This window comes from Mesoplodon mirus, assembly GCF_964341445.2.
Source record: "Mesoplodon mirus genome assembly, chromosome: 12".
In the NCBI taxonomy this organism is placed as follows: Eukaryota; Metazoa; Chordata; class Mammalia; order Artiodactyla; family Ziphiidae; genus Mesoplodon; species Mesoplodon mirus.
In genome coordinates this window covers 102,257,746-102,285,111 of record NC_138988.1, presented here as the reverse complement: position 1 = coordinate 102,285,111, position 27,366 = coordinate 102,257,746, and the positions used below count along the sequence as shown (strand labels likewise).

Here is a 27,366-nt window from a genome sequence, read left to right as displayed (position 1 = left end):
TACAGCTTTGCATGTGTTGTTGTTAAGGCTTGCTTGGTATACTCCCAGAAGAACCTTGTGAAAATAAAAGTATTGTTACCCCTCTTTAGTCATCGAAGCTATAAACACCAATAAGGATTCATTCAAAGAATAGAGGACTGGGCTTCCCTGGTGGCACAGTGGTTGAGAGTCTGCCTGTCGATGCAGGGGACACGGGTTCATACCCCGGTCCGGGAAGATCCCACATGCCATGGAGTGGCTGGGCCCGTGAGCCATGGCTGCTGAGCCTGCGCGTCCGGAGCCTGTGCTCCGCAACAGGAGAGGCCACAACAGTGAGAGGCCCGTGTACCGCAAAAAAAAAAAAAAGAATAGAGGACTATAACAGGCAAAAACTAGACTTTAGAGTCTCTGCTGCTATCTGAGATACACTGCTTGTTACCAGTGCTAAAATATGATTTTTAGAGCCACAGCATTATTACACAGTGTAGAGTCCCAGTTGTCAAAGGGGATGGGCTGGCTCTAAGGTAGGTATGGCGAACAGGTTTTATTTCGAGTGCCAACTCCTTATCAGTTGGTAATAGCTGCTTGGAGTACTGTGTGCAGAAGGATCCTGAGGCCCTGTCTAAGATGCAATTTTTCAGTGATGTCTGCCATGAATATAGGACCTCCGATACATATCTGTCATATATTTCCCATCTCTGGTCTAAGACCACAAAGTGTGTCCGTTATGATAGGTATTCCTGCTGGCTTGTCCACTGAGTCACCATAATGATTCATGGGATTATTCATGAAAATGTATCTACAGAGATTTTGCAGTTTCTGGAAACTGATTTTTGAACCAAACTTGCTCCTTTGGTGCATGAGGTTATTGAAATGTAGATAGAGCAGTGAGGAAAGCTAACTGTAACATCATTACCCATTCAAGTCCTTTTCTCTAAAGGAGAGATGCTTGTTTCACTATCCAGGGTGGGTTATCTACTGCTAAAGAAGGGTGGTTTCTTGAGCAGCTGTGGTTAGTAACATGTTGTATTGAAAAGCAAAAGTGTTCACTTCTGTGCAGATGCAAATACAATCAGATTAACTTTATTTTAAGCTTTGATTACATTCTAGTTAATAAGAATATACTATATTAAGCCAGTTGAACAGTCCAGCTAAATGCATTTCAGTTTAGAATTGAGTATGGGAAGGCTTGGCAAATGCTGGAAGATTACTTAGTACAGTTAGGTATGATGTACCTGTAAAGGGGACCAGCTGACCCTCATGGATTCCTGGTGCTGAAGGTTCAGGAACAGTCTCAAAGGCTTAGAAATGTGCTTGTAGAGACCAGAGAATTTCACTGGGACGTTTCCCCAGCTTCCTTCTCACTGTTCATCTTTTATTTTCTTTTCTATCTTTCTTTTCTTTTCTTTTTTTTTCTTTTTTTGCTAAGAAACACAGTCTACTGACTTAAATCACATTCTAGGCATATCAATGGGTAATTTTGACAATAAATCAGCCTTGCAAATAAATATCAGATAGCCTTATCTGTTGGAACCTTGGAGCCTAATATAAATGATGTCAGCGTCCTCTGTCATTGGGTGTGTGGTAGTGCTGGCAGTTTGCAGGGTGGAGTCCATATTACCTTGTAGCACCTGTGTGCCGAGCTGAGGTCTCAACACGGGTGACATGAAGGACAAGAGAATGAGTGGGTGCTCATCCTTCCACATGTCTGGTCACTAAATCCGCCAGCTTCTCCGACTTGTTGGGTTTATTCCATCTCTAAAACTGTATCTGGACCTGTGTCATTGTGCAAAGGAGATGCTTTCAGAGAGACAGGTGAAGTATAACTACTAATTAAAGAGACTAATTCCTCATCCTTACTTGTCCCAAGTCGGCCTCGTTACTTTCTAGTACTACAGCCCCCAAAGGGTTAAAGTTAGGGCTAATGTTTCCTGCTGATCAGGCCACAGCGTGACAACTCCTATAAAAGGCACTATAAAACTACATTATTTAATAGATCTGAGTATTGCACCTGCTTTCTTATCTCCCCTTAGGTGATTAAGTTTTCCACAAATGCAATTTGTTAATATGGGGCCACATCTTCTCCAAGGTAAATCTGTGAAATTTGGCAGGCAGTAGCTTTGCTTGCAGGTGCAAGATGAAAGACCTTTCCCTGGCTTTGCCAAGAAGAAAAATGATGCTGCACTCAATTCCGGGGAAAAATATTCTGACACAGAGGATAAAACTGATTCCAAGAAAGGGGAATAGAATTCTAGGGCCCAAATCATGTGCTGGCCTCCTGTTTGGGGAGTACATTACCCTGAAAAGGCTGAGCGGGGGATGAGCAGCCCTGTTTTACATGAGGCCAGGTATTGAGCAAATCCCCTTTCTAAGGGAAGTCCTCCGATACTTGGAGCTGCAGCCATCTGAGATGAGAAATGATAACTTTTACTCTTATGACCTATGAGAGCTTAATTAGGGCTTAATTAAAGCTAATGCTCAGAATCCTTTGGAAGGTGGAGCGATTAAAAACTAACTTCCACATTGAATAACCACACTGAAAAGTGTGTCTTCAAAATACGTGGCATCACCATTCTGGGGCTGTATCCAGTCCTGTCCGGGTCTTCACAGCTAAGTTAAAGCAAGAGCTGACTATTTTTGCATTAGAATTTCCTTAGCCAAGACTACAAGAGGCCAAGTGCTCGGGCCCATCTCAGGCCCCTGTGCATCTACATAGACGGTCGTCTCTGAATCTGCAAGTCCAGCTCGCCGTACACGTGTCTCAAGTGGTCACTGGTCAAGCTGGCCATCAGCTTCCGAGGGCCAGAAACCCAAGGCCGACACACCTCCTCCCATTTCACGGTGGAGTTGGGCCGGATTTCCCTGAAAGGATGGAAGAGACAGGAAAGGTTTTATGCTCCAGAGAGGCAGATCCAGTTTCCCACCTTGACCAGGAAGCAGCGAGGCCCCTGCCTGAGTCACAGGCTCTCTTTCTTTTGGTTGATGGTGGTTGGAAGACGGAAGGGTCAGGGTGGCTGATTTCCAGTGACCACCCGAATGAGGCCCCTAGATGAGGCTCAGCCAGAGACAGCCCCGTGGGTCCTGGTTCCTTCCACACGGATGCATCAGCTGGCCTTCTGGTGGACGTGGTCCATGCAGTGTGTGGTGGAGCTGAGCTGAGCACCCGGCCAGCCGTGAGTCAGCTGAACTTCAGCTTATCCCCAGGCTTCCACAGTAGCCTTGAGGACATGACTGATCTCCCTCAGTTCATTTGCGGGCTAAAGTGCCCTCCTGGGATCAGACTTCTCTCTGAACCCCCAGCTGCCTTTACTGAGGTCCTGACGCTCTAATTGGTTCTGGTCAACCCCCTTGGGATAGACCTGTTCCCAGGCCCAGGATCTGGAACATCACCCAGCCTGCTCTGTAATTCATAATCCTGTTTCAACCAATTGATTTTGGTCCCTTGCCCACATACCTTGCTGCTACGCATTTGTTGCTGATCCCCTAATCCATCCTGATGCTGGGGCCTTCAATGGTCCTGCTTTTCCTCATCCCCTGCGGCCATGCTCTGAGGTCTTCCTAAGCATCATGGCCAAGCCCAGCCCAATGGATGACGAAGTCAATCAGGGTGGGGAATTTAGGCTTCTCTGGAGTATTTCACATATACCCCCCCCCCGATGTGATATAAGCTCAGGAGGAGATTACATGCAGGTTTTATATGTATGATAGTCCCCTGAGGTGGACACTATTCGACAAATTTTCTAGTTAAGAAAAATGAAGGGATTAAACACGGGAGGTGACGTTTCCATGGTCACACAGGTGTTAATGGGCAAAGGCAAGATTTGGACCCAAGTTCATCTGTTTCTAAAGCACATGATCTTCCTACTTCTCTAAACTATATTTCATCCTGTATCCTCCAATGAAATGCCTTTTCCGACCACTGTGCTTGCTTTTTCTTATGTCTGATTTCTCAAACGAGACAGATGTCCTTTTGTTCAGTATTGAGAGCTTCCTGCAGGTCTTGTTATTGGAGGATTCCTGGTCTCCGCTCTCTGACTCAGGCCAGGCATGCGCTGGGCAGCTTTGCGTATAACCCTTGGCCTGCACTTTTCTGGGAAAGCATCAGGGATTTGAATGGAGACCACCATGCATGTCTTAAAAAGAGAGAAAAGGGACCAGACTCTTTTTATGGGGTTATTGGGGCACAGCATGTCAGAGTTGGAAAGGACTTAGAAATCACTTCATCTGACTGTCCCATTTTACAGACGAGGACTCTGAGGTCCTAAGGAGCCTGTGGAATCTTCCACAGTCACAGACCCTGATGGCCCAGACCCTGGAAGAACAGAGACACACACACTGGGGACACAAAGAGGGTGCTCAGAAATGAAGAATGTGTTGTGCAGAGGAATTTGGTGGGTAGATCCTTAGACCCCTGAGCGAGGGCCCAGGGGATGGGAGGGCACTTCCTACAAGCTCCACGGGGTGGCCTGGGAACTAAAGGAGCTGACGGGAACACTGTGGCTTTGAACTGGAGTGGTGGTGGAGGGTGGCACAGAAGGGGACTGTCGGTGAGTCTAGAGTGGTTCAAAGGCCTCAGCTACAAGAGCCCCCATTTGCCCTTGGAGGTCAGGGCCATACAGCATCACTTTAGACAGAGCCAAAGCGAAGGAGAAATATGGGGCCATCCACCCGTGCTTGACCTAGTGTACATAAAGTTAGAATCCCATGATATCCACAAAGATCACTAAAACAATATGTATTTTATCTGGCTGCATGTATACATCCTCTGGGATGAAAAGGGGAAAGGCTCCAAATCTTAGAAATCTAGCTGCTAAATAAGAAATCCCTTTACCCTTGTATCTGTGGCCAGTGAATCGGGAAATGCCTCTAAGGCTAGGGGACTCCTCTCTCTAGGGCTGCTCCAGGCACTGGTTCTGAGAGTCTCAATGTCTCAATTAATTTGTCATTAGTTCTTAATTTTTGTTCTTTAGAAATGAGGCTATATAAATTACCTTATTGAGTTATAGAAAAGCCAAATTATGTGACAAGTGCACACCCAGAGCCTACATATAGGAGCATTTTTCCAACTCAGTAAATTACTTTTATGATTCAAGGTTTGAAAAACGCTGAGCTCACTGTGGGTTTCCTCACCTGTAGAAGGACACTATGAAATATTGAAAAGGGTGTGGAGAGGGTGGGTGAGTTAGTATTTGTGCTGCGCTTAGAACCGTGGCAAGATGTGGTTAAATACCACATATTAGACATATGTTGCTGCTGCTGCTTTGCTATTATTATTATTATTATCACCATCACCTTTGTGGTCATCATTTTCTGCCTTAACTCCCTGCAACATAATTTAGGAAGGTTCTTCTGGCTTGTATGCAGGGAAACAATTCTCTACCCTTAACTTAAATAATCTTTTCAATATGAATATAGGTTTTTAGATATTTATTTCTCAGTAGCTGTGCTGTTTTTACCCTGATCCATTCATTCTTTCTTCCCTGGTTTCCCCAAGTGATCCATCCAGAACATTTTGCAAAAGAGTTGTCCCGCTTAAGGATATGGCCTGAGGCCTGGAGTGCAGGCAACTCCCTCAAACAGAAACTGTAAGCCCTGAGCTTTACTTCATTATTTGGTCTAACTCATAAACGCGTCCTCGTAATGATATTCATCCATGTATCTATGCCCACTCATGAGCATCACTGAAGATACTCATACGTGAAGAGACACATGCATGCCTAAGTATGCATTTATCTACAGAAAAATGCATGCACAAAGAAAGAAAAAAATCATGTCCCCATCTTGCTAAGGGGAGTATAAAAAATAAATAAATAAAATTCAAAAAAAAGTGGAGTAATACTGGAATAATCCTATATTCCCAGGGATAGATGTTGTGATAAATGATTCTCAGTAACACGCTGAGCAATGAAGATACGCCGGCCATTTATCATCTTGAGCACGAGCAGGCGTAGGGGATTATTACCACAATAAACTGCAAGTATCTATGGTTTGTCCTCCACGTGTCTAGCCCTCTGTCCTACTTGAAAGCCTCAAAATTTAAAACAAAATCACAAAGTCGGAGAACTTTTCTCTTAAAATAACTTACGGAACCTCATCATTTTTTAAAGAGAAAAATGAATCTGGAAGATGAATTATTTGATGTTGCAGAAGTAGCAAGTGCAGAAGCCGGACAGCTGCTGGTCTGTGGGAGCAGCACCTCCGCGCATCTGAGGAAGGTGTGGGGAGGTCGGGGGGAGAGCAGGAAGGTAAATCATTTTGGAGTGGAGTTGACTATGTCCTGACTGAGGAATGGACATGGCACCACCTATTCCTCGCTCAATTCCCTGCTCGCTAGCTCCTGCCTTCCAGACCCTCTGCTTGGAGCTCCAGACTCCCTAAGGCCTAGGGCCCTTGGGTGGGCAGGTGGGGTGGAGACTCTCTTTTTTTTTTTTTTTTTTTTTTTTTTTTTTTTTTTGCGGTATGCGGGCCTCTCACTGCTGTGGCCTCTCCCGTTGCGGAGCACAGGCTCCGGACGCGCAGGCCCAGCGGCCATGGCCCACGGGCCCAGCCGCTCCACGGCACATGGGATCCTCCCAGACCGGGGCACGAACCCGCATCCCCTGCATCGGCAGGCGGACTCTCAACCACTGCGCCACCAGGGAGGCCCTGGAGACTCTCTTGACTATTCAAGGCGTAGATCTGAGAAAGGAATACAGTCTTGTGAAGGGTTCTGGTTCTACAGAATTGCACTTCTTAAGGGTCCAAGTTGTTACATTGATCTGCCGCTCTTTGATCAGGTCTTGGCAGTATAGGGTACACTGCAGTGTTTCAACCATCCGAAAAGATGGTTGTGGGTGCTGGCTGGCTCAGGTCTGGGCTGTGAAGGTGTGAGGAGAAATCAGGAGGAAACAGAGAAACCAGTGGTCTCTCCGAAGTCCCAAGCCCACCCTAGGTCATAAGTATTTTCTATGTCAAGTTATTTCCAATTTTTGACAGTCTCTGAGAAATAAAGCTTCCCTTGCTTTGGAGAGATCCACCCTCTGGATCTGGATCCCCATAAGAGATTGAGGACCTGGCTCTCTGTCTGTTACTGATCTGCCATAGACCTGTGCATTGAAGGTGATTACTGATAGAGCCAACGGCAGACTGCGGACGGGACATTTGCTTTGTGTCCACCGTGTAGGGACTGGCCTCTTCCATCATTTCCCCAGTTCACTCCCCTTTGCCCTACCCCAATGTCAGATATTAACAGTAAGAAATGCACCTGGACACTCAACCCCCTTTGAGCCCTGTGTCTCCTAAGTGGTGGGTCATTGCACTGTGCTAGGATTCATCTTTCTTCTAATACACAGATTATCTCCTCCCTTGCATTGGTTTGGGATCAAGGTGGAATTCTTGCACAGCCAAGGTGTCAAGGTGGCAGGAGGCTCTGGCACCCTCAGATGAGGCTTGTTGGAGAAGGAAAAATTGGCTACAGCAGGGGGCTGTTTTAAAGAAGAAATGTGTTTCACTTTACCTGAATGATTCTTGCATCTGATTTGAGTGGGAAGGTGTGAGAATGGGTGAGTGAGATTGTCGTTTCTGATGAAAGCAGGGCTAGCTCTACTGACCTCTCCCTCTAGCTGGGGTGGATTTCTAATTTAATTTTTTTTTCTTGCAGCTTTCCTATTAGCACAGGAAGGTTGTTATGTTTTGTGCTTGCATTTTTAAAAAAAGCACTCAAATTATTTTCTCTGTTGTCTATTGCATCCTCCAGCATCAGGTACCTCTTAAATGATGGGATGCAGAAGCTGTGAGCACTGTAATTTCAAAGAAATGCAGCGAACCTCTAGTGCACACATTGTCTTTAAAGGTGCTTCAGAAAGGGTGAGAGGTCTTGCATTTGTCTCACAGACTCCGAGCAGGGTAGCTCCCATAAAGGGCACTGGGGAAATTCCTAACATATCTGGGTCATAAGGCAGTTTCCAAATCCCTGCACCTCCTTTTTTATACCTTAGAAGGTCACCCCACAGGAAATATGCTAGATTGATTGATGCTGACAGGGACTTCTTTGCGATAGAAATGAAAGTAATAAACCTCAAAGATTGGGATGCATTCTGGGTGTCACACTTTAAGAGGAGTACTGACAAGTTGGAGGATGTGGCCAAGGGCGGGAGCCGAAACCACGTTAGCGATGAGGGGAATGAAGTCAGTGTAGGAACAGAAAAGACGCAAGGAAGACTGGACAGCTTCTTGCAAACATTTGCAAGCCATTAGATGGAAGACAAATGTGCCTTACTCTGTATACAGGTCCAGATGACGGGGTTAGGATCATCAGTGGATTGAAAGGTGGAATTGTTTTCTAACGACCAGAAGTATCTGAATACAGAATGAGCTGTCTTGTTGGGTGACACTCTTTGTCAGTAGAAGTCACAGAAGCTGAGAACTGTAGGGCACAATCTAATGGCGTGAGGTGTGGAAGAAGCAGAGCCTCATTCGTGTTACTACAGAGCGCAGGGTGGTCGTTGGTCCCTTGAATAGGGAACCAAGTCTAGAACTCTCTAGGCTCACCTTTGTTCTACTTAAAGCAACAGTTCTAGAGAGTGGGTTGGTAAGATCTTGGAGGTGGGGTTGGAAAGAAAGGACTCATGAAAAGGGACATCTTTCAGCGTGATACCTCCGTAAACACGAGAAGAATGAGTACACGAGGAACAAGTATGGCAAAATTCTTGAACTTTGGGATCTGCAATCAGCCAGCCACGTCTGGATGTTGGCTTCCTTCTATAAAATGCACAACTTGGGACAAACCAGTCAACCTCTCAAAGCCTCAAATTCCTCCACCACTAAAGGGAGCTAATTATAGTGCCCACCCCACTGAGGTGGTTTTAAGGATTGAAAGATGGAAGCGCTGGTCAAAGCAACACTGTGCTTTTGGAGGTAGCAGCTTCTCAGACATGTTCGCTGGGGATTGGATGTGAGTTTGGAAAACATGGAGAGAGACAGAACTTCCTACAACCCCACCTCACCTCCCCACTTTCCCAGCACTCACTGGAACATCTTCCTTTTGGGTTTCGTCACTCCAGGGCCATCCAGGTAAATCCAAATATTTTTCAGAGTTTCTTTTAAAGGATTGGTGAACTCAACGATCACAAGCATGTCAGAACCTACTACCTGAGCGCCATGGACCTAAGAAGTGAATTGGGAGAGAGAGAAGCTCCTTAGCAGCACATAAATCCTCTTTATGCTCCCCTGTATTTTAACCCTCTTTACTTTTTCTTCTGTGTTACAGCACGGCCATTTTTTGGCAAGGGAACCAGTGCGACGAGGCTATCGCTTTGACTGGGGGATACCTATCGAGAAAAAGATGGGACAATTACTAATTAGAATCGCACTCGTTTCCCCATTATAAAAACCACCCTAATTAGAATTCAGGTGAACAGCCGTGGCCCCCAGCTGTTGTTTTCAGCAGGAGATGGAAGTGCATCTGGTGTAGCAACGGCTTTCCGTGGTGAGGGCAGCCAGGCGAACTCTGCTCCTGGAAGGGGTTCAAGTTTCCTGCCAGGACAGGAGGGATCCCTGAGTTCAAGAGGAAGAAAACACTCCATGGGGCCTGCGCCTTCTTACTTGGAGGCACTCTACAAAGAAATAGGTCCGAGGAGGGAGGCCTCACCGTTGAACTTGAAGGAGAGGAATCTGGACACTAAAATAGGCAAAAGGGACTTTCCCTCTGCAGCCACAGCATCTGTGTCCAGGAGGCTGTAAGACTTTTTGTGGTGAGTTTATCCATCACAAGTCTCAGAAGTATTGGGTATTTGGCAAAGTGGCCAGAGTTCAAGGACACCTCCAACGCTTACTAGCAGTGGGGACTTGGGTGACTTTCCAACCTTTGTGAGACTCAGTTTTCTTGTCTCTGTAACAGGACTGACGTTCCTATGGGGTAGTCTATGTAGAATGCTATTATTATCGTTGCTTTTATTATTAGTTCTTATGCTGTGTTCACGATGTACCACACACTTGGGACTATAAGCTTTCCTAACACCAACACGATGTGCTGGAAAATGACCAGGGAGCTATAGTACTTGTTTGTTCATTTAGGGGCTTTGTATGCCAAATGGTTGGGTGTGTATAAGCTCTAAATAACTTGGGAACAAGATAATAACAATAGTTCTTCCATCATAGGAAAGGAGTAGGTTGAGTTAATACATATAAAGCAGCTAACACAACGCATGGCGCCTTGACAAAGTTTCAATACGTTATAGCTCATACTTTTTTGGATTAGCAATACTTGGGGTAGTTTGCTCTATTCACCTTATTTTAGCCCACTTTCAACTCCAGTATCTAGCTGGTGTCCAGTAGATATTTGTTATATTAGGTTGACTGCTTAAAAATGAAATTTATTGGTTGTTTGAGTTTTCTATACATCAACCCAGGCACTATACTGCCTTATTTTTTAAGCGGTCTATAACACAGGAAAAATCATGTGGAAATGAGCCTTTCTCACGAATAGAGGGAAAGAGGAAGGACATTGCCCAGAGAAGAAGATTCTTGCTCATTGGCTCTAGCGTTAAGAATTAGAACATTATGGCTTTACTCTTTTTTTTTTAACATCTTTATTGGAGTATAATTGCTTTACAATGGTGTGTTAGTTTCTGCTTTATCACAAGGTGAATCTGTTATACATATACATATATCCCCATATCTGCTCCCTCTTACATCTCCTTCCCACCCTCCCTATCCCACTCCTCTAGGTGGTCACAAAGCACCTAGATAACCTCCCTGTGCTATGCGGCTGCTTCCCACTAGCTATGTATTTTACATTTGGTAGTGTATATATGTCCATGCCACTCTTCCACTTCATCCCAGCTTGCCCTTCCCCCTCCCCGTGTCCTCAAGTCCATTCTCTACGTCTGTGTCTTTATTCCTGTCCTGCCCCTAGGTTCTTCAGAACCTTTTTTTTTTTTAGATTCTGTATATATGCATTAGCATACGGTATTTGTTTTTCTCTTCCTGACTTACTTCACTCTGTATAACAGTATCTAGGTCCATCCACCTCACTGCAAATAACTCAGCTTCGTTTCTTTTTATGGCTGAGTAATATTCCATTGTATGTATGTGCCACATCTTCTTTATCCATTCATCTGTTGATGGACACTTAGGTTGCTTCCATGTCCTGGCCATTGTAAATAGTGGCTTTACTCTTTAAGACATGTTGATGACTAAATTTATGTCTATGGGATTTTAAAAAATCTATAAGAAAAATGAAAATTGCAACCAATTCTCCATGGTCATTACATTCAAATCTCCACCCGCTAAGGTGGGATGGGTGGAGAGCTGGAAAGAGGAGTCGGGGTGGAGCAGACACTGATTATGGTGGTGACAACTGCAGGTGTCACCTACAAAGCATGGATTGTATGCCAAGCAATGTGTCTCAGTGGTCCTCAACCTGGCATGCACAACAGAATGTAAATTTGGTTGAATTTGTGGATGCTCAACCTGTGGATATGGGTTTTGGTATCTGCAGGGGTCCTGGAACCAATCCTCATGGATACCGAGGGATGACTGTATAAAAGTGCATTATTAGAATACTTTACATAGAATCTTTGGTTTAATTCTCAAGTGCATCCAACATATTTTTCCTAAGTTGAAAAAAATTTCAGAACACTTTTTGGTTTCTAAAAATACAAGATAAAGATAACATTTACAAAAACTGTCTAAATTGGAGAAAGTGGGACTGCTTTAGAGACACTATTGGTGAAAGTGTTTGCTATGATCACTTTGATTTTGGGGGAAAATATTTTGGAGTCATCTGTTTTCTTCGTGGTATGCTATTGAGATTACGGGGACAACCTCTTAAAAATCTGATAATAGCTACTGATCCTTCCTCCCATGGACAAACACAGTGACAAATACAAGATACATACACTTTGTAGGTAGTTTTAGGGGGTTCACTACAGACCCAGGATGTCTATCCATGGCCCTCAAGGGGCTGATGGGCTCCAAGTTAAGGATCCTTTACATACTGGCAGGCTACCTCTACAGGAAGATTCTTCTGCTGTGGAAAGCAAAGCGGACCCTTCCAGGTGACAGATGGCAGAGATAAGGAGAATTTAGTATTTGAAAGGCTGGCCCAGGGTTTGGGCCTTCAGAGATAGGCTTTAGATCTGAATATATTTAGAAGATGAAGCCTTCTCAGGTAATTTCACGTGTCATGCCTAATCAGTTTGCTTCCAGATATGACCTCTGGTATTAGCTGCTGGCACGGGTATATAAATACTTCTCAGCCTTCCCTGATACTGGAGCCTGAAGGAGGGGGCCCTTCTCAGGTCGTAGAGTGTTTCTTTTGCCATTAACGAAGACTCGTGTCCCTTTTCTGACACTGGTCTCCTGCACCCGGATTTAAACGTCTTTAACCTGACTGCTGAGATAATAGCGAAACTTAGAAACGCGAACCAAACCAAATATAAAGCCTGCCCAACACCCAGCATCACTGTCTTCTGCTTAGGCAATTTAAGTGGAGGTATTTCCTCCCACTTTCAAGGAAAATGGAGCATTATACATAGTATTTTCATATTATGTGTTGATTTAAGTGGTGTGCAATTCGCAGTGTGTGTTCACTATAGAGAAGACCAGCCATTACCTGGACCAGAGGAAAGGATGCAGCATATGTCATACTCAGTGACATCAAATACTTTTGCATCTTGATTTTTTTCAATATTCCATTTAAAATATTTCTGTTTTTTTATACCGACATAAAATATGACGCTTTTTCAAGTTAGACACCTTTTACCAATATTGACATACTGAGTTCTTGTCTTTTATGCTGCTTCATAATGATCAGTATTCTGTTTCTTTGATAAACAAGAAAGTTACTAACACACACACACACACACACACACATTTGGGAGGAAATTACTTTTAGGAAATCAGAAGCTCTCTTCCATGGGGTATATGCTTTATAATATACATAATAACTGTATTCAAAATCAAAACTGAAATGAAGGAAAAAGTGTGAGAAAGAATGAACCTAGTTGTCAATGTAATTCACATGATTTATTAGTTCACCTCACAGCCCTTACTTCAAGTGTTGTCAATCATGGATTCTGTGAATTAGTGGAAAATGATTTTTCCCCTCCTCCCCACCCTACGGTCACTGCTGGTAATAAGCAGTTGCTTGTTTGTAAACCACTTCACCAGCACCGGCATCACTGTTGCTTCTCACTAGCCCACTTAGGTTAGCCTTGACTAAATAATGCACATTTTTTTTTTACGACGGTCAGGTTTTACGACAGTCAGGCAATGTTCTAAGTCTGCACCGTCCAATGTGGTAGCCACCAGCCACAAGGGGCTATTTAAATTTAACTGAATTAAAATGAAATTAAATAAAAGTTCAGTTCCTTAGTTGTACTAGCCACAGTTCAAGTGCTCAGCATCTACACGTGTCTAGTGGGTATTATATTGGAAGGTTCAGATTTAGGGTATTCCCGTCATTATAGAAAGTTCTGCTGGACGATGCTGCTAAGTGATTTACTTATATTAACTCATTTAATCCTCATGACCCTATGAGGTAGACGCTATGAGAATTCATTTTACAGATGAGGAAAGTGAGGCACAAAGAAGTTAAGTGACCTGTTCAAGTTCACACAGCAAGTAGGGGAAGCGAGACTTGGATGCAGACAGCCTGGTGCCAGAGTCACTGCTTAACCACCTGCTGTGCTGACTCTGATAAGTAACAACAATAATAGCGACTCACATTACTTTTAGTGTTTACTTAGGCATCCTGCTCATTATCTTGTTATCTTACATTATCTTGTTTGATCTTCTATGGACTTGGCAGTGGACATTAACATTATCCCCATTCTATTGATGTGAAACTAAAGCTTAGAAGACAAACAAAATCCCCAAGTTACAGAGCCAGTAAGTTGGCAGGACCCAGATATGAATCTAGGTCTTTCTGACTCCAAAGCCTTTATCTTTAAGCACTACATACACTGTCATCTCTGACAGCAGAGAGGCAAAAATAGAAACCTTTTCTGCTGAGAATAGTTGTTTTTTTATTTCCTGAGATCCACTGAAGAATCATTTGCAGGGTTACCTTTTGCCATCACTAAACTGCCAGTTGAGCACAGTGATTACAAGTCAATTCTGCACTAAATTTGAAAACATATATATTACTGCTCAGCTCCTTCTTTTTGACTTTATGGGGAAAGAAGCAGATTTCTATGCCAGAGTAAAATGTGACAAGGTAGACTTGAGGCCTTGATATACTGTATTACTTGATGATCATAGGATGTGCTATTTGGGGTAAAGATAGAGACATCATTTAAACAACAAAAGCCAGTAGCTCAAGCACACTGTGCTCATGTGACAAGGTAGATGAGATTTGTTATTCTTTTTTTTTTTTTTTTCGGTACGCGGTCCTCTCACTGTTGTGGCCTCTCCCGTTACGGAGCACAGGCTCTGGACGCGCAGGCTCAGCGGCCATGGCTCACGGGCCCAGCCGCTCCGCAGCATGTGGGATCCTTCCGGACCGGGGCACGAACCTGCACCCCCCGCATCGGCAGGCGGACTCTCAACCACTGCGCCACCAGGGAAGCCCAGATTTGTTATTCTTGTTGTTTTACTCGGCTTCTGTGTGAACAGGAGTGCACGGAGAATGGGTTTTAGGTGCCCCAGTTACCAGTGGTTCTTGTTTTCATTCTCAAGTGCAGGTTGTTCCATAGCTGTGCTGAGAGGGAGGGGGAAATGCTCCTCTTCCAGTGGAGGCCTCGCTCACAGAGAGTCTGGGACGTGCTCTCCTGGCCAATGGAGTAACCCACTGCCTGATCCTCCGGGACCGACAGAGGATGGAGGGAGAGTCAGCTATCCAAGCATGTCAAGCCATGGCTGGTGGTACCCTGTCTGGGACCCTCCCCAGGTCCGTGGACTTCACCTGCTCAGAGCGCCTCATGGTGGGACCTCACAGACAGACTTTGATTTTCTCCACAGATGGCTTACGGCAGTGCTGAAGGCACCACTGTGGTGGCCGGGACGAAGACAGTGAGCATGGTTGGGGGACGCTGAGGGGAAAGCATGCTGGGCTCAGGGTCTGAAGACCAGGGACCACTGCTGTGTGTCCTTGGGCCAATCACTTGAACTCTCTGGGCCTCGGTTTCTTACAAGGTTCTTGGGAAGATTCAATGTGACATCGTACATGAAGTGATCTGGCAGAGCATCTGCAACATCGCAATTATTGACTCTAAATGCCATGGAGGTCTGAAGGGAGACAGTGCTGCCAGGGTGACCAGGAGGACTTCCTCAGCCTCAAGTTCCCCCGTGGGGAGTGATGTGGATTCGGGTTCTCAGATGCCGGAGCCGAGAAGCACAAAGGAGAGAAGCTGGCAGCCTCCACGGACACTTTCTAAAGAGATGTGGAGAAGCCCACCCCCCGTGCCCTGCTCCAGCCTCCCACTGAAGGGCTGTGGACACGGCAGGGTTGCGTCCTGGTGACTGGAACATGTGTCAGAGTCACGGAGAACCCACGGGAGGCCAGGAGGGAGAAACATGCTCGGTGGGAAACATGGCAGGAGAAATGGTTTAGGGGTTGGGGTTCGGGATAATTAAAACACAGAGTTTTGCTTTCATTTTCTGCCTTGATGGAAAGTTTCAGATATTTAGGCTCCCACAGAAGGAAGTGAAACTGCAGTTAAGCCTCACAATGTACCTGGTGGCTGTCAAGCATTTGGGGACGCTCGCTATTCCTCAGGTGGTTCACCAGTTTTAACCTGTCCTCCGGTTAAAAAGCAAAACAACATATGAACTGGGATGTTGGAGGAGCAGGGCCCAGGCATCCGCCACAGCATCCCTCCTCCAGGCTCTTCGAGACCGGCCCCCCTCTCAGGAGGCTCCCACAGGGAACAATGCACATGCTCAACACCCAGGGGTCGGTTTCAATGCCACCAGGTGAGCCTTGGCCAGAGGGCCGCTCCTGCCCTGAGCAAGTCTCAGGGGCTTGACTACAGAATCCCCGGCACAGAGAGGACTGGGCGGGGAGGGAGGGAACACTAACCAGCAGCCACTGGTCCTGGCAGGGGCTAAGCATTCTCAGCAATGGCCCAGATTTAGTCCTTAACAACTTTGTGTTTTATATATGATTGCAGTTAATAATGGGACTAGTATTATGAGTGTGTTATTTTGCAAAAAGGGACAGGGAAGTCCAGAGAGAGAGGATGTGTGTGTGAGAGAGAGAGGAGAAAGAAGGAGGACGAGAGGAAGAAGGAAAGGGAGAAAGAGGACAGGAAACTTGGTGGTGGCTACGCTGGGTGACGGAAGCTGACAGACGCTGGTCTTCATCACGGACTTACTGTGATCAAGGTACCGTGTTACACCCTTTATGAGGATTATTTCTATTATCCCTCCCAGCAACCCAACAAGGTCAGCTATATTACTGGACCCATTCTACTTCTGAGTTGTTGAAGAATTAGCCCAGAGCAGCCCAGGTAGAATTAGGAACCTGGGATGTCAGGGTCCAGCCATCCAAGCCCTTGTGCTGGGGGGCTTCTCTACAGAAGGGGCTGTAAGGGTTCCCCCCACCCTGGTGTTCCTGCTCTAGTTGACTTGGGTGAGGACGTGAAAACTGTGAAAGCTTCACTGCTCCCCGAGACTGGGAGGAAGCCACCGGCACGCTGCCCCCATGTCACACACCACGACTCCTGCAAACCAGCCTCTAGCTGGCAGACCAGCTGAATTCCCTCTGTTGCCCCCATCCCCTCCCCCAAATAGCCGTTCTTTAAACATCAAAATGCTGAAGAATCTTTTCCTGACTTAAAGCCTCTTAACAACAATCAACACGTGGGAAGGCAGAGACAAATTCTATGTCTGATTTTAATAAAATATACTTTTCTCATCAAAATATTTTGATAGTCTGGGAAAAGAGATGTGTGCTCATTAAAGTTTAATGACTGTCTCTCCCTGCCGCTTTCCACATGAGGATCACACACGGTGACTCATGCATGGTGGGTGCCGGGAATAGTCAACTGGGGGCACAGTTTAACCCAGTTCCCATATCTGTGCTCACAGGGACGAATGCAGTGCAAGACTGGGTCCTTAGGATGTAAGGACGTGTCCACTGGCCTAACTGCTTTGGTTGACGGTGATGTGGATCCAGACAGGTGGGCCCCATCGTGGTCCAGGTTGGTGTCTATTTGCTCTAGAAAGGCAGCTGGGTAAGAAAAGCTGCAAACTAGCCCTCAGGCAGCTCCAGCCCCCAGGCTGAGCCGGGTCTCCCAGGAGACAGTGCTTTGGGCAAAGGCTTTGAAGAGAGGGGAGAAAGGCAAGAGGTTCCGACTCCTGGGAGGTCGGAGTTGACAGTGATGTTACATTCATGCTCTAGAATCTCCACTGAAGCCCCCCTGTTCACAGATCAGTTAGGAAGCTCTCATCCAAACCTTTTAGCCTCACCTCAAAGTGGCCCCAGGCTGCCTTGCTTGGTCTCTCTTCACTAGTCACCTGCTTCCAGCCTGCACTCCCGCTGCGGCGGCTTCCAGCTGCTCCCCACACCGCCCTTGGTTATGTTTTTTTTTTTTTTTTCCCTAGCATCTGGAGTGGTCTCTCCATCCATCTCTACCTGCTGAATGTTATCCACTCACCAAGGATCATCTATGGCTCTACAGCCTTAATCCTTGACACCCCACTCCACTCCAACTCCTGTGATCTCTCCTCCCTGGAAACACCAGGCTGTTTGGTAAGTGCAGACACCATCTTCTATTCTGGTGAAAGTTCCAGTGTGAGAGCAACGTAGCCGAGCCATTACCTGTACAAGCTTCCAGGTCAGTAAGATCTGGGTTAGAAGCTTCCTTCCCTCCCTTATCAGGCAGGTGATCACAGGCAAGTGGCTTGTAAGCAGTAACAAGGACAATACCAACAACCAACACGTACTCGGCGTTGACCGTGAGCTAGGCATTAGGTACCCATTATTTCGTTTCACACTCACAACAGCTCTATAAAGTAAGACTTGCTATCGTCTCTGTTAAACAGCGCAGAGAACAGGAGCTAAGAGACAGTAAGTGATGCGTCCAGGGTTACACAGCTAGTGTGTGGAGGCAACAGGCTTTGAGTTCAGATGGTTTGGTCCCAGAGCCTGTGTTTTGACCCCCATGCTACAGGGCACTGCCCTCTCTGGGCCTCTCAGATTTCTCGTCTGTAAAATGGGTACAATACTGCCCACCTCATAGGGTGGAAATGAGGATTGCATAAGAGAGTGCAGGAGAAGCATAAGAGCATAGACCTCAGTACTCACAGCTACTGTCATGGTCAGCACTGTGCGCCGGTCTCACCCCCCCTCCTGCCTCGGAGTCGGGGGGATCCTGCCTTCCTGACGCTTGTCTCTCACACCTTCTCATCCTGTGCCTTCATCATAGTGACCTTGGGAGCTTCTGTAAGCTGTGGGCCGATCCCAGGCTCAAAGAGATGGACCAAGGGTTCTAGCGTTTTCTTAGAACCCGGGGACATGCGTCCCACGTGGTCTGGACCTCTGAGCCACGGTGCTTTTGTACTTTCACTGCATTTAGCTTCCTCTCCAACTCCTGTTTATGCAGTTTATTGGACTTCCGCCCCGAGGTCTCCTGGGTAACATTTGTTTCCATGTATATTTCTTTTCTCCTCCCCTCCCCTCCTCCCTTCCCCGCTCCTCCTTTTGTCTGTGTCCTCTCTCCCCGCAGTCGCTTTCAGGATGCCTGCCCTCTGGATACCCACGGTCCGTACCCCACGCCTCCAGTAGACTAACTAGCATCCTGGCCGCCAGTCCATTAGCCGGTTTCTGGAATTGGGGCCTCTCACAGCTCAGGGACACCTGGGTGACTTTCAGGGTGTGAGGGACTTTACCCAGGAACACCTCTTCTGCGGCTCGGATTCAGTCTGTCCTTGGGGCTAATACAGTTCATGAGGTTAGTGGTTAAGCGACCGCTTCTATGAGAATACGCCTGCCTGCTTTCCTGAGCACTCCTGGACCTGAACGGAGGCCAGAATTGCCACCTCTCTCCTGCTGGAGTCCCAGTCAAATGACCCTACCCTCTAAATGCATTACCTCTAAGAACTGCCTTTTTGACACCCTTATGGAAATTGAAAAACAACACAACACAAAACAAAAAACCCACACGACTCTTTGTAAAGTACACCCTCCCCATCCAGGTCACTTGAGCCACAGGAGAAGGGATTTGGGCTCTGCCCGTGGGGAGTTAAACTGCTCTCTGAGTAAACTCGGAAGATGACTAGTCAATAAACCTTCAATTAATGAGGTCTAAAAGATGAAAGTTATCAGTTTCCTGTATTCATCCAGTTTATTACCAGCGGTGCAATTAAGTTCTATTTTATGCTGGGGTTGGAGCACTTCCCAGCTGGGGAGAACTCTCTCCTGAGTCCTTCGCAGGGACAAGCTGTCAGTTCATAATTAGGTGAGCGTGTGGGCCTTGCCTCTGGTGGGAAAGGTTCCGAGGCTGAGCTCCTGAAGCAGCGGGAAAGGAGGCCTCCCCCACGCAGCCTCCGGGAGAGGCCTGCGGGGCACCGCACATGTCCCAGGAGAGCCCGCCAGGAGGGCAGTCGCCACGTGGCGGGTGGGCAGGGCGCCCCGGTCACGGCACCAGCGCCTTATGCTCAGGGGAGAGGCAGCTCCTCTGCAGGGACCCCAGTACCACTTCCCTGTTCTGCACTCGTCCCTGTTCTGCCTGCAGACCTGCACCCCTCACTCTTATGCTGTCTCTTAAGGCCTCTTATGTAGGTGGTGCTGTGAGGGGCCTGTAGCAGGTGACCGGGGTGAAAGAACCGAGGAGGCGTGAAGATTCAAGCCTTCCTAGAAAAGGAGGGCCTGGGGTTCTCTTCCTCCGGGGCCCTACATGTCGGCCTGGTGGGACTCATCGTACAGTAGCCCTCAAGGGCCGTCCACACGGCACTGGACCCAGGGAAGGCTGCCATTTTGAATGCTGCACAGCATTATTAGCTTTACAAGTGTTTCTCAGCGAACGATTCAGAAGAGACACAAGGCCTACTGCTCCCTGCCCACTCATTGCCAACACCCCACCTCTAGATGCTTTAAAATATGAGTGCCTCTAAAATTTTGATTTACCCACCACTTTAGAGGAATGCACCTTCAGGTCTATGCTAATCACTCAATCACTTGGAAAGGTCTCCAAGCCCTGGATAAGGCTGACATGAGATGTCACACTCCAAGAACCCTGATAGAGGCCTGGGTTTCTGCTCCCAGGGCAGGCGGTGTCTCGGGGATGCCTTCCCCTTTCACCCATGCTCACCTCTCCACTGCCAAGTGCCTTTGAGACATTTGGACAGAGAGTTCTGGCGGCTAATGGGGAGACAACGTTAAAACTATTAGCCAAACGGGCAAAAAAGGCCCTCCGGTGATAGAGGTCAGAGCAATGGTTGTCTTGGTGACGGAGGAGAGCGTGAGGGACTGCCAAAGGCGTGAGGCAGATTTCTGGGCTGTTGGATGTTACAAATCCTCTGTGTCTGCATCTGGCTGGTGGCTGCCCGGTGTATACCCACATGACAACTCATGATCATCGCGCTGACGTTTCGGTTTGTGCATTCTACTGTATACAGTGATAGCTTCACGGACAACAGCAGTCCAAAACGCAGCTGGGAGGGGATCCAGGCGGCTGCTCTTTGATGCCGTGCCTGACCTACTTTATTCTGGAGACACTGAGTTTCAAGTATCTGTATCCTTTACACATCTCTATCTTCCTCCACAAGCGTGTTTATACCCCCAGGTTATATTTATATCTGCAGCCACGTCTATATATTTAAATCTGGAGAGGAGAGAAAAGTGTTATATGTGCATGTCAGTGTATAGGGTGGTTTACTTCTTTCAAGGAACAGGAGGATTCCTTTTTTTTTTTTTTTTTTGGAGCAGGACACACTGTCACACACACACACACACATATTCATAAACACTAACAAACTTGCCTTTCTCCCTCATCTGAGATGCTAACACTGACCTTGATGATGACCTTGGGGACGGTCAGCACAATGGACTTCTGCTTAGCCAGAACATCCTTGGTCTCATTGACACGGGCCGTGACAAAGAAGTGTAGGAACGCCTGCTCCAGCAGCTGGCCCATGTATTCGCCCGCTTGGATCAGCACCTCCTCTTTCTTGACTGGCAGGAGGAAAAGAAACATGGCGACGTCAGGACCTGGGGTAGGAGCTGCTTCACTCTTCCCTGAGGGCCCCATCTTTTCCACGATAGCACTGTCTCCACCAGGAACACACACAGGTGAGGGCAAGTGGAACACAGAGTCCATCAGGGACAAGAAGCTCTCCGGCTTCTGGGGTAAAGAATGTGCTGGAAATTTCACATTCAGTAAAGTCTTCCTAGAGAAAACGTGTCAAATTTTCCCAACAGTGCTTTTGCTGTTGTAAAATGCAACGTGACAAAGAGGTTTAAAATCAAGGACCAAGGGGTTTTAGCTGTGGCTGTGGTGACATATGTGGGGCAGTGATGTCCACGGCCACCGTGCCGCGTGCCCTCCTGTGATAAGAAACATCTCACGCGCCACGGGCCACGCTCGAGCAAAGCTGTCAACGACCTAAACCTTTTCCTTGATTCCTTTGTTCCACACTTTCTCTCCAGCTTGTACTGTACCAATCTGACTTGATTTTTCTATTTAAGAGAAAGAAGCAGTTGAAACCAGTTTTCACCGTAGGCATGCAACTCTCTCCCACCCCTTCTGCTATTTGCAACTTAAAAGACCTCTGCGATCTCAAGGCACCGACCACGTGAGCATTTAGGGGCTGGGGACGAGCCAGTGAGGATGACAGGTGGAGGGTGGGCGTGGTCCTGGCCACCCTCTGCTCACCATCCGGGCTGAGGACGGGAATCCTGTCTTGCGGCTCTGACCGCAGCTGTGAGGTTCTGTTTGGCTGCACTGCCCAATTTCTCTCACTCTCATTTCCCAGAACCCAGGATTCTTAAGGGCAAAGGGCAGTTCTCCTGCCGGCCGAGCCCGGGCCTGAGCAGAGCCAGGGGCCTCCATCCCCCTGCATGGAATCGAACGTCCCCACCATGGCTTCCCTGCCTTTGGCCAAAGATTCCTCCTTCCGGTGGAAGTTATTGAAGGAAACAATTCCCAAGGTTGATAGTTTCAAGTGCAGGGGGTGGTTCGTCCTAGCCCTCCCTCACGAGCGGCCGTCCAGGACCCAGGATGGACGACCCTGGGGGGTGAACTCCAGGGCGCAGGGAGGCCTCCTGCCTTTTGGGCTCCCAGACGACAGTGCATCAGGCCGTGCCTACCGTCTACCTCAAGGTCTCCGCATGGATGAGTAGGTGCTGTGACCACCCAGTCTTGGCTTTACCCCACAATCACTTAGGGACATTGAAAAACCTGCCCTGTTGGATCCCACTCCAGGCCAATTCAATCAGAATCTTGGCGGCTGGGGCCCAGGCTTTGTTTTAAAATTCTGCAGATGACTCTTACGTGCAGCGGGGCTGAGAAGCACTGCTCAACACCTAGGGGGACCCGCCCTTTCCGCCCCCAGATCAGCCCTGTAAGAGCCTGACACCGGTTCTCTAACCCCACCCACACTTAGGGAATCAGGGTCTGTATTTGAATATGATGCTCAGATGGTACATATTCAAGTTTGAGGGGCTCCCAGAGATAAGAGATTGTAGCAGGAGATGGGGCGGTGTTAGGGTAGAATTTGGTGGACTTAGGCGGTCTCCGTTTTGAAACTGAAAGTCTTGCACCCCAGAATGCACTCAATTCCCAGCAAAATGGAAATTGATGGCAAAATGGACAGGATGGTCATCCTAGACCAGTGGTTGTCAACGGGGTGCAATTTTGCCCCCCGGGGTGTTTAGTAATGGCTGGAGATGCTTTTGGTTGTCACAACTGGAGGTTGTTACTGGCATCTATTGGGTAGAGGCCAAGGATGCAGCTAAACATCCCACAACACACAGGACAGGCCCCGTAACAACTGTCCAGTCTGAAAGTTCATGGTGCCCAGGCTGAGAGACGGCCACGGGCTATGCAGAGCTATTAGAACATACTGGTCCACCCTAGACAAGCAGTCAGCAACTCGACCTACTTCCTAGGGCAGTCCCATTCCACTTAGAGCTGGCCTTTGGAATCGAAGACCTTGCCTTGACCTTGACCCTCGAATTCTGCCTTTTTGGGTGACCCACTCAAGTTGCCTTCTTTGGGACTGAGCCTGGACCTTGCTTCCTCCATGGCTCCCTGAGCAGTGAATTGTCCAGAAGACTAAGGCTCTGTCCCTCAATTGGAGACAACCTCAGATGAGCATATGGGGGCTGTTTTCACTTCGCCAGATGGGGCCAGATGGAGCGGCAAAGTGACAGGCCTTGAAGAGCACGCATTTTGCCTCTAGCTGCCTCCAGTAATAATAATAATAAAAAATGGACATCCTCTGGCTATTTCTAGAGGGCCGTGTTTGACCACTGGGCTGTTTAGGTTGGTGAGATGTGCTTGACATCTTTACAGAGGCTTTCACTGCCTTGATCCTGTCAGCCTCGGGACTCTTCATTCTCTGAGGTAGAACATCCTCTGAATCTTGGCACTAAAGAAACTGGGCTGTGTTTCTGAGCCCAAGAGAACAGGGCTCCTGAAATAGTACATTATGTAAATGCTGTGTTTTGCCACCCCACAAGAAATTGTTCTAGATAAAGTTTATTAAACGTGGCAAGAAGAAGAGATTTTCATTCTCTGAGTGGTGGAGCTGGGACCCTGCCAATACCATTTACGGTGTCTGGGGAAAGCCAGTGGGGGACACAGACAGGAGCTGCTTCATCTCTTTTCCAAAGAGCAAAGAAAACTAAATATAGCCAAGTGGAAACGATAGCACCTTTGAAGGTATGGGAGGTTTAAGTTATTCAGATCTTCCCAGCTGATTCTAGCCTACACATTCCCTTTCATCATCAATCTGGAAAATACGCTTCCCGTTCTACTTGGAAAACTTTCTTTGCAACAGACTCTCCTAGGATTGTACCCTGACCTGCTTGATCGCTGTCTAGAATCCTGTGGCTTTTTGCCATATATTGCAATTTATTTTAGGTTGCAATATGCAATTTATTGCATGCTGTTAGTGCCACCTACATGCAGGGTAAAGCAAGAAACAGTTTTCAACTCCCTTCAGGTTGTTCAGGACAAGCCTTGGGGTGGGCTGAGTGCGTGGGAGCTGTGTTGATACTGAGTCAGGCTTCAGTATCCCTAGATCGATGACTGAGATGGCTAATGTATCATGCCGTTCCAGCCCGCTAACTCACGTAAGCTCATGCTTTTATTGGATCATGGAGAGAAGGGGAAGGAGATTGAGAGATGGAACTCTAGTGCGGTGGGGAAAGGATGGCATATAGTTCCTCGTCCAGGGAAGTGAGGGGCAGCTGGACCCTAGGCAATGGGGCACAAGTAAGGGGCGGGCCTACTTAGGGCCCAAGAATGCACGGAGCTGGCTCACCATACCTGCCTGAATGGGATGTGGCTTCTGGTACCTGCTTTGCCTCTAATTGCTATGTGTGGCCTTGAACATGTCAACTCACCTTTCTGGTCTCAGTTTCCCAAAGTGTAAACACGTTGGAAGTTAGCATTTATGGGAAGCCTACTTGCGGGAAGCCTTCAGCATATATTATCTCATTGAGTTTCCTCCACAGCCCCCTTCTCTCACGCCACCCATCCAACCTGTCAACCAATCCCGAGGGCTCTACCTTCAGGAAACACCCAGATCTGGTAGCTGTCACCACCTCCCTCACCTTCACCACCATCTCTCACGGGACTATTGCAACAGCGTCCTAACTAGTCTCTAAGCTTCAATTCCACTTCGCCTATAGTCTGTTCTCAGCACAGCAGCGGAGTGATCTTTCAGAACCCAAGTTAGACCAGGGCACACTTCTGCTCAACACTGTCTTACGGCTCTGCAGCTCACTTGGCATCACAGCCAAAATCTTTACAAGGGCCTCCAGGTCTTTACCTGGTCTATACCCACTAGCCTCCCCTGGATACCTTTGCTCCTGACCCTGGTCTCCTTGCTGCTCACTGAACACATCACATGAGCTCTGGCCTCAGGGCCTTTGCACTTACTTTTTTTTTTTTTTTTCTGGCTGGAAAGCTCACTCCTTCCCTTCTGTCAGATTTCTGTTAAATGTCACCCTATCGGAGGGACTTTACTTGACCACACCCCCCCCCCACCCCTGGCACTCCCTGTCTTCCTTCCCTTGCTTTGTATTTTCCTATTCTATGCAGAACCATATATATTCACTTGTTTGATTGTTTATGTGGACCCCCCATCTTTCTCCCAGGAGACCATCAAGAAGCAACTCATCGCTGTGTCACCAGCACAAAATAATACCTGGACTTGTAGGCATTAAATAAAGGTGTGTGTGTGTAGCGGGGGTGAATCAACAACCCAGGGATGTGGGTAGTATTGTTCCCACATGCAGATGAGCTCAGATTACTTAAGTAATTTGCCTAGGGACACACAACTAGTAGGTGACACAGTCACAGCTAAAATCCAGATTTGTCTAATTCCAAGGTTCAGGCCCTCTCAATCCACTGAGTCTGTCTGTCCTAAACAGCTGTGATGACTGTTTTTTCTCCTGAGTCCTTTATATTGACAATGCGTTTCTGTAAGAATTATCTTTCTTCCAAGTGCTAGATCTTCCAGTTTCCAAAACAAATACCATGGTGATTTCTTAATTGTTGGCTAGTCTACTGAATCGAGGGGGATTTGCTTCCTTCAAGATTGAGTAGATTTCTTGAAATTAGGATTTTTTAGGAATAGTTTCCCATTTTTCTGGGAACATCTTTCTGAAGCCCCCCCAAAGTTACTTCCTGTGGCTTGGGACAGACACCAAGTCCAGGAAGCTTGAAAACAAGTGAGACGTGTGGCTTGGCCACCCCAGGTGGGATCATACTCTTGCCTGCCTCTGCGTTTTAAAAATTATTATTCATATACTTTTTTTTCCATTTCTTTTCCTGACTCACCTGTCAGGTCAACGGATCTGGTGTCCTGTCATGTTGACCCTTTCAACATGCTCTGTGTTCTAACTCCGTGTGCTCTGCCTGGAGACCAGGTTCTTCTGGTTGGCTCATTTGGCCAGTTGAGTGACCAGCTGCTGTGTACACCAAACACTGGTACCCCAGGGAATGAGACGGGTCGAAAATGCAGTCCCCAGGGCAAGCTGCGGCTTGTCAATCCCAGACCTACTTAAACTAGTCTGAATTTTTCATAGTGAAGAAGACGCTTTGGAAGGCCATGTATGCAAGGGAGGTGAGGATCGAGGTGTGGGAGAGGCCCCCGGGAGATGGCCAGGAGAGCAGAGCCTCCAGACGTTTCTGGACAACACATCCCGGGGCTCGAGTTTCCTCTCCCAAGGATGGGCCCTCCTGACCCTGTACATCAGACAGCCCACCCTGCGGAGCTTAGATCTCCCTGCCCCCTAAATGGTAAAGCCAAACACACCATTCCTGCTGGGTGGCCCCCCAAAGCTGTTCCTGAGTTGGGAGAGAGGTACCGCCAGTGGGCCTGCTTTCTGAGACACAAGCTTCACCAACTCTCCTGTGCACAACAGTCCCCCTGGGATCTTGTTAAAATGCATGGGTCTGGGGTGGGGCCTGAGAGTCTGCATTTCTGACCAGCGCCCAGTGGGTGCTGATGTTTCAGATCCTTGGCCCACCCTGTAAGTAGCAAGAGGTTCAGTGACATTTAATGTTCGCGACTCATGGGGCTCTAAGCTTTGAAAATTTCAGCGCTCACTTCTGTGCACAAGTCACGAAGATGAAAGTGGGGGCCTTTCTAGAAAAAGTGGGTCCTGCCCTGTGGTTCATGCACCTGAGCTCTGGGCCAGGGCTTTAACTTTGACAGGAAGCTATTAGGGAAGATCAGCACAGAGCCAGACAAGGAAGCAGGTGACATTTCCTGGAGAGAACAGCCCCCCTCGTTAACTTACAGGACAAGGGCTCCAGTGTCACCTCAAACGTCTCGTTCTTGAATTCTGCCTTGGCGACCCCGGTGTAGAAAGTGATGTTGCCTGAGAGATAGGCTGAGATGGTGTAGTGGGCAGGGCCATTGTTACGGAAGGTGATGGTGACTTTGAAGTCTCTTCCCAGCACGGCATTCTCCACTTCAAAATTCATGTGGACGTCAGATCTCGATTTGACGATGCCCTCTGTGTTGAGGGGCTTTTTAGCCCCATACATCAGGGCAGTTTCTAGGGCCAACCTCTCTTCTTCTCGACCTAGGAAAGGTGCAGAGATAAGGACAATGCAAGCCACCCGAGAGAAAGTCACCTTAATGAACAGTGTGCTGTGGGCACTGCTTGCTGGGCTTGCCAGGCTGCCTCTGTAAGCCACAGGCTTCCCTCTGGGGCAGGCGTCACCATCATCCCATGTTATACATTCTGCAAAATCAAGTTCCCAGAGAGTTAGGACCTGC

The 27,366-nt window shown here is 47.6% G+C and overlaps 1 protein-coding gene across 1 annotated transcript in view; it reads right to left on the bottom strand.

Annotated features, from left to right (window-relative positions):
• Positions 1–1,046: 1,046 nt before the first annotated feature.
• F13A1 (coagulation factor XIII A chain) overlaps positions 1,047–27,366 on the bottom strand; it is a 140,731-nt gene continuing 114,411 nt past the window's right edge. The window contains exons 12-15 of the mRNA XM_082638477.1: positions 26,882–27,169; positions 20,919–21,079; positions 8,987–9,123; positions 1,047–2,841 (exon numbers count right to left, since the gene is read on the bottom strand). Of these exons, the coding sequence (XP_082494603.1) occupies positions 2,688–2,841; positions 8,987–9,123; positions 20,919–21,079; positions 26,882–27,169 (740 nt within the window). The 3' untranslated portion in view covers positions 1,047–2,687. The remainder of the gene's footprint in view (positions 2,842–8,986; positions 9,124–20,918; positions 21,080–26,881; positions 27,170–27,366) is intronic.